At 43.2% G+C, this 8,009-nt stretch overlaps 1 protein-coding gene across 1 annotated transcript in view; it reads left to right on the forward strand.

The window, feature by feature from the left end:
• MBD2 (methyl-CpG binding domain protein 2) overlaps positions 1 to 6,846 on the forward strand; it is a 77,416-nt gene extending 70,570 nt beyond the window's left edge. The window contains exons 6-7 of the mRNA XM_079942516.1: positions 2,555 to 2,693; positions 6,371 to 6,846. Coding sequence (XP_079798642.1) covers positions 2,555 to 2,681 — 127 coding nt within the window. The 3' untranslated portion in view covers positions 2,682 to 2,693; positions 6,371 to 6,846. The remainder of the gene's footprint in view (positions 1 to 2,554; positions 2,694 to 6,370) is intronic.
• Positions 6,847 to 8,009: the final 1,163 nt, after the last annotated feature.

Here is an 8,009-nt window from a genome sequence, read left to right on the forward strand (position 1 = left end):
TGTTGAATTAGTACAGGTTCAAAATACATGACTGCAAATGGAATTGTTACCCTTTCTCCAATTGGGTAGCCAATAATCTGTATTAAACCTTCAACTAAGAATCTCAACGTTAAGCATATATATTTTCATCAGTCTTGATACGTTTTCACCCACGGGTGTATTTGTTTTCTAATACTGAGTAACAAGTTCTCACAAACCTCACAGCTTAAAACAATACCTACTTATAGCTCTCAGTTCAGTCGGTCAGAAGTCTGGGACAGGCAAGACTCGATTCCCTTCCCGGGGTCTTACAAAGCTGAAATCCAAGCGTCGGTAGAACTGCAGGCCTTCTGGAGCTTGGGCTCCTCCTAAGTTTGTTGCAGAATTCATTTCTTTGTAGTTGTAAGAATGAGGCCCCTGTTCTCTTGTTGGCTGTGGGATGAGGCCGTTCACAGCAGTTAAAGGCTGCCAGCATTTCCTTGCCCCATGGCTCCCTTAATATCCCCTCTCCTGCTTCTTTCTGGAAGGGCCCAGCCCCTTTTAAAGCCTCTTCTTATTAGATCAGGCCCTCTATGATAATCCCTTTTGATTAACTCAAGGTCAGTTATTAGTAACCTAATCATAGAATGATAGCTCAGTCATATTCGTAAGTTCTGCCTGCCCTTAGGGGAGAGAATTTTACTAGGAACGTAAGCAGGGGCAGGTGGGGACATCTTGGGGACTGTGTTAGAATTCTGCCTACCACATCCAGCAGATGCTTTAATTTCAGTTTTCATAAATGTGGGGAGCAGTGCTCAAGACAAAAGAGAAACAGTGGCCAATGTCAAGAGTTTCAGATATACTTCTTGAGCCAAAAGCACCATTCCTTCCATTTTATTTGTCTTCCTGATGGGGTGACTTGAGGGCAGTTGTGTAGACTCTTATACTCTGTTACTAGGCATGAGAGACTGCCATGAGACTGATAAGCCGTTTATCATAAAGCTGGAGTCACTGAGCCAGTGGCAGGGCTAACTGTATTAGAAATAAACATTGTGTTCTTTATGACTCTGCTCCACTGTATGAAAATCAGTTGAACTTCAGTTTCTGTTAATATGATCGAGGCTACAGAGCTCGATTAATTCAGTGACAGATCCCCTCTTTTTGAAAATTCATTTAAAATGTATAAGTCCAAACCTTTTATCTCTTCGTGCTATTTTTAGAGTTTAGTAAAGATGACGTCTAAAGTTTCTGTGTTTACACAGTATATGTTAATTTTACTACCTTGGACATGGTCTCATGACATAGAGAGACGTGGGGACTAGACTACAGTAAACACGACTTTACAACTGGTTGAGTGCCCAAGGGGTGAATACTCAGGGCATCTTAGTGGAGTCTTCTGGAACATTGCTCCTCTACCCTTCTGCTTTCCCAGGTTTGGGGCATTGTTACAATTTGTCTTCCTCAACTGTTGATGGAGAAAATCACTTCTTTCAGTAGAGCCATCAGTGTTCTTTGTTGCATCTCTTATTTGTCCCCGGGCTGCTCCGTCTCCCATCTGTATCCATCCTAACCACCTTTCCTTTGGTCTCAGGAGGTGACTCGTCCTGTTTTCTAATCAAGGCTCATCCTCCCAGCTGGGCCTTTGCCTCTCTCTCTTTCTTGCTTTTTTCTAAGTCTTTTACTTAGCCAGTCTTGTCCCTTCCCTTGTGTCTTCAACCACTGCCTCTCCACTGGGTTCTGGAGGCGAATTTCTATTTACCATCTTCATTTGCTAGAACTGTTTTAGGAATCCCTCTCTTGCCCTGTCAAGGAGCTAGTCTCCGTTTTTTCCTGCTTTTTTAAGATGAATTGTATACCAGTAGCCTTTCTTCCTGTGCTTTGTTTTTCACCTAATGGTTCTGAACTTTTTTATGACTCGGTGTTATTCACTCTCACTTTTGAGGTTCCTTTAGAGTCCCCAAGACACAGGGAAACTTGTGGCATATTCTTAACCTACTCAGCTCATCTCAGTTCCAGAGTCTTTTCATTCCCTGTCCCTGGTGTACAGGATCACGTGGTCTTGGTTCCTTCCTGATGGCCTGCTCCCAGCAGGCCGGGGAACCCAGGGAGAACTCCAGCTACCTTTCCCCTGACACAGCAGAGAGTGGCAGCGAGATCCCAGCTCATCATGCCTCCACCTCCTCTGTCTTTCTCAGTGCTTCACTGAGCAAATCTCTTCTCCTTCTTTATTTTCTGTGTTCCTTCCCTGCTTTTAAATTATTTCTAATTATCCTTTATAGGAATAACCCTGAATCTTCACATATTTGAAGTTTGTGAAGTTGTAGAAAAGGTCACTGAAATAAATCTACTCCTGCCAGAATTCTCTGTGAGATGAGGGCTATCTGCCTGTCTGAATGTCCCTCTTTTTGACAGAGTTCATTCCCCATGTGACTTGGTTTTGTGAGGGTATAAGCAACTTTTGCAAAGTCTAAGGAGAAGGAAATGTATGTTTCTCAGGAATTTTCATGACTTTGAAGTAAAGATAAACCATTTCGGCAGCTTCATTGTTCCAGTACTGGCCAAATTATTAGTATCTTTTTACTCTGTTTTTAAAAAGGAAACAGGAAGAGCGAGTACAACAAGTGCGTAAGAAATTGGAAGAAGCACTGATGGCAGACATCTTGTCACGAGCTGCTGATACGGAAGAGATGGGCATTGAAATGGACAGTGGAGATGAAGCCTAAGATTAGCATCAGGTAAAGCAACACCGGAGAGACGTGGAACTTAAGGTCTTTTATTTCCTCGCTTTTGCCCTTGTCGCCTGATTCAGCAGTGCCCACAAAGCCTTCTCGTCTGCAAATCCTGTGCATGTGCTGTTGTTTGGCCCCTCTATATTGAAGGACCATATAAGCGTGGCATCCTTTTGTTCTCATTATGTGAAGATGTTCACACCCCTGCAGCCACTTGCAAGGGATCTGGTCTCCAAGGTGTCACTAGAGAAAAGCAGGAGGAGGAGGAAAGGACTCTGCCAGGGAGGGAGAAGCAGCTGCAGGAGATGAAGGCGCCATCACCTCTACCACAGTAGCTCTCTGGGGTCTGTTGTCCCCTCTGTAAAATTATGGTCACAAAGTTGGCCAAAATCCCTCCTTTTTTCCCTCCGTTTCTGTTCTCTCTAGCACAGACTTGGTGCAGGGAGAATGAGAAGGACATTTTAAAGTAGGATAAATAATTTACCTTAAAAAGTACAAATTATGAACCGGTCCTGAACTCACGTAGGAGTCTCACAGTCTCTGTTCCATCGGGTACATATTCTCTTCAGATGATTACACTCCCGTCTCCAAGGGTTTATATGGCATCTTGCTTCCCAACTTCTATCCTGCTTTGTTTTGGGGGCCATGTCTTTCTGCCACCCCCAAGCCAATTATTTATTTGCATCCTCTGAAGGCAAAACTGAGCGGTGGGTGGTGGCGTTGGGAGGGAAGGAGAAAGGGATGGGCCGAGAAGCAGAGCGAGCGGAGCGAGTGGGAGTCTCACCCCGTGGCGCCCTTCGAGCCCGTCTCTGCCCCTCACACCTCGTCCTCATAATCGGTCCTGCATTCAGTGCTGGGTCCTGGGGACACCCCTGCGCTCACAGAGCTTACCATACAGTTGTATGAAACAGATGCTCACATAGCTGTATGAGCACCAACTGTGATCAGTGTGATAAAGGGAAAATGAAGGTGCTGGGAGAGCCGCTGGCGGGGGAGCTAATGCGATGTGAGGGCCAAAAGGAATTTGGGGATGTGGCATTTACGGTGAGCCTGAAAGGTGGGTAGGAGTGAGCAGGAGAAGTTAGGGGGAAACGGTTCTCATCCAAAGAAATAGCAGGGACAACTCAGTTCCTTTAAGGAGCAAAGGAAAGGTCACTGTGGTTGGCATGTAGGAATTCTGGGGAGGGTTAGAAAGTGTGGAGACGCATCAAATCCTGGTGAGCCTTGTGGATTCTTGTTAAGGATTCTGAGCTTCGTCATTGAAACCACTGGGAACCCCCTGAAGGCTGCGTAAAGCGATTAGATGTGCTTATTTATAAGGTCCCTACGGCTGCTGCCTGAAAAAGGATGTCCTTTCTAAGGAAAGCTTAGAAGCAGGGAGACCAGTTAGGAGGCTGCCGTGGTCCCGCAAGAGGTGATGGTGGCTTCACGAGGGTCTCGGCAGCGGGTGTGGCGAAAAAGAGGAAAAGGCCAATTTGAGGTGTATCTGGAGGTAGAATCGACTTGACTGGGTGACTGTTAGTGAGGGTGAGAGAGTGGGACGAATGACTCTAGGTGTTCAACCGGAGCCACTGGATGGATGGGGCGGGGTCCTGTTCAGAGGGTCATACTGAGGGTGTTGCATGCAGGGGGGATGAATTCATTGTTAACACAGTCTTTCCTTCCCCTCAGTGCCTTGTCTTAATTCAGGGAGTGGCCCATGCCACAGTGACACAGATCAGGTAATAATCACAGTGTCTTCCATTTACATAGTCAGGGACAGCAGCAACATTTCGGTCTCACAGTTTCCTGACCACGCAGAACCTTTTAAATCGAGTTCAGTGCTATTTTAAGTGGTTTTGTTTTGTTTTCCATATTGAGGACAGGAAGATGCCATGTTGACACTGAATCTTGTTTTCCACTCCGATCAGGATGTGTTTTATGGACTTTGATGAGCATACTTAATGTGTGTAAAGTCTCTCAGAGGCAAGTCTGCAGCGTGTTTCTTTTCTCCAGAGACTTCAGTGCAGTGTGGGAATCTGGACCATTGCGCCTGCACCACATCAGAACCGACTCTGGGAAAGCCCTCTTCTTCTCCGGAGCTTTTTGTTGTTTTTCAGACTTTTTTCCTGAAAACAATTTAGAATAATCAAGGGTCATGTAGTTGAGGTTTTACGGGACCCTCACTTACTTTGCAGATTACTTTGCAGGTTGACGTCAGGGCAGCACCCTAATCTATGTAAGCGAGCCTGTGGTTAATGCACGAATAAACTAATTAAAGTTGAGGGATTAAAGTTTTAAGAGTAGCCATCACTTTGGCATGGTGCTAGGGGGAGATCTGCATTACGTGTATCATATTCTAAACTTGAGAATGGTATTATTAGACCAGGCCATTAGACTTGTAGGTTATGGAAGATTTAGATGTACTTCTTAATTATCAAAATTAAATTTACCTAAATCACTAATTAAGCCCCCCACGTACACCTAAAGTGTTTAATAAACCAGAGCACTGCCACATGACTTAATTAGGTGTTCATAATAACCTGTGGAATAGGTAGGACTTAGCTTGACTAAAGTGGGACATGGTCAAGTTCACATGGCTGCCAAGAGATGGAACCTGTAACACGCGGTTCTGTTTAGGTCTGTTCGCTGCATTATGACATGGATGCTCTTTCTGACGGTCCTTATTAGCAAAATGGACCTTAATTTGTATGTATATACATTTGGCAGGCGCAGAGTTTAGGAAGCTGTCAGCGGAGGTGTAACTCCAAGTTTCGTGCAGTCGCAAGGAGAGATTTCAGCTCTGCTTCCTTAGTCACACAGCCCCTGGGGCTCAGTTGTGGTTTCAGCCCACCTCTGCGTGCGTTCCTCCCGCCAGAATCTGCTCCAGAGATTGCCGGAACACATGAGCCCGTCAGGGAGGACGGAGCTGAGGCTGTTATTGGTCGGGGCGAGCAGGCGTGCGTGCGTGCGTGCGTGTGCGTGCGTGTGCCCGTGTGTGTGTGTGTGTGTGTGTGTGTGTGTGGGTGGGTGTGTATGTACACACACACTGTCAATAGCACGTTGAGGTTTGCTGTGTCACTTAAGATTTTACACTCAAGAGGAGTGCCCAGCTTATCAAACATTTTAGGAGTGACTGCAAGAAGAAGAAAACTATAAGAACAAAAGTGTTAAAACGTTTAGCTATAAATGAGCTAGAGTATCACATACATAAGCAGTTGCACAGTACCATTTCACCCAAGTTAAACAGTAATAAAACTTCAGTACATTTCTATCATCTGTAAATTCTGAGAAGTAAAATAAATTATTGTGAAATAAAATAAATCATTGTTAGAAATTTTCCTAAAAAGGTATGTTTGGATTTGGCTACGTCTGTTATGTTTTCTTCATTTGTATGCCCTGTGATTTCTCTTTTTATGCTGATTTAATTAATGATAGAAAATATTTTCATAAGCATACAAAGGGATACATATGATTTATTTGAAAATGAAGTGAGTATTAAGGATTATTTTCAAAATAAAACACTTGAAACAATGAAGGGAAATGTTGAGCACTTTTTATGTACAAAGTGCTGTAACTAAATGCTATCAGGCTCTAAAAATCCTGTTCCAAGTGAAATTTGGCCTTTAACTGCTTTCCCACGTTTTGCTGACCTTACCTGAGAAATCACTGAATTACTTAAGTTTGTTTGTTTTTTCTTACAGGTAACTTTCGACCGACTTTCCCCAAGAGAAAATTCCTAGAATTGAACAAAAACGTTTCCACTGGGTTTCGCCTGTAAGAAAAAAATGCACCCAAGCACATAGAGCTTTTTAATAGCACTAACCAATGCCTTTTTAGATGTATTTTTGATGTATATATCTATTATTCAAAAATGATGTTTATTTTGAGTCCCAGGACTTAAAATTAGCCTTTTGTAATATCTGTCAAGCAGGACCCTGAAGATGAAGCTGAGCTTTTCATGCCAGGTGCAATCTACTGGAAATGTAGCACTTAACGTGAAATATTCGTCTCCCCCGCAATTTTAATATGAACGGATCAGGAGTTACCAAATAAATTTCCCAATGAAAGCTTATCGTGACTTCACTGTATATAAACAGATTTTTATACTTTATTGAAAGAGGACACCTGTACATTCTTCCATCATCACTGTAAAGACAAATAAATGATTCTATTCACAGACTGATTGGAATTCTTTCTGTTAAGGAGCAACAATACATAGCCCCTCCTTAGGATTCCTGGTTCACATTCAACTGTGATCCCTGGGACTTAGGTTTGAAATGGCGGTAGTAGCAAATAGTTCATACATTTGCAGTGTGCCTCTGGATATCATGACAATTGCGCTGCTTTCAGCAGAATTATAAGTTGTTGTGTAGCATGGGTAATTTTTTTCCCCTTGCCTGTAACGAGTACTTTTGTTGGTTCTATAAAAATAAGGCATTTTCTTCCCATGGGCATGAGTTAGGTACACAGGTGCGCTTCAGATGTTACTGGAAGTCCATGTCTGTTTTTCTAGAACATTTTACATTTTCCAGTGTCTACTGGCTTACAGAGTTAACAGGTGCAGGTCAGACCCTTTGCCACAAAGAGAGGCATTTTTCTGGGCAGAGTTGCTTAATGAACCAGATTGTAATACTTTGCTAATTACTACCCGGCCTCCAAAGTATTAACATCTTTTTTTCTGTTGAAACTCACAAGCGTTAACTTCATTACCAGTTAAATTCCTTGATATCTAATTACTAAAACTGGCATAGCATTGAGAAATGAGTTTTAAAAATCAAAACATACTTAAGGTAATCTGATGCCAAAGAAAGGAGGGAGTGGTTGTAAGCAAATTTAAGTACATTTTGAGAAATAGAGCAAACATGTTTTCTTTCTGTACGAAGGGTTTATGCACTTCTTAACTCTGAGTTCTTTCAAAATCAGATGTGATGTGATCAAGGACGTGACCAAACCCCTCTAAATGTCACTTGTACATTTTTTTATCACTACCTCCAGCACCCTTCCGGTTTCCGAGGAGGGGAAAGAAAAGAAAACAGTGAAAGCAATATGACTGGCTAGGTTTGAGCTGCTGTCTCTCTGGACCTTATGCAAAACTACATAGATATCACCTTGGAATTCCTGATTTCCATGCAACTTTGATCTCTGGGCTTTAGGCCACCTATTTCCACAGAGTAATCCTGCTGGCAAAGAAGCAGAGATACTTGCAGACTCTGGGAAGACAAGGGGCAGAGGGTGCCCGCTCTGGGCCCTCCCCACTGTCCCCGTTGGGGTGGCAGTGGGAAGTTAACAATAATATTGATTTCTTTTTAAGAGCTATTATGACTAGTTAGAATGAATGTC

The sequence above is a fragment of the Stenella coeruleoalba genome (genome assembly GCF_951394435.1).
Source record: "Stenella coeruleoalba genome assembly, chromosome: 14".
NCBI classification, from domain to species: Eukaryota; Metazoa; Chordata; class Mammalia; order Artiodactyla; family Delphinidae; genus Stenella; species Stenella coeruleoalba.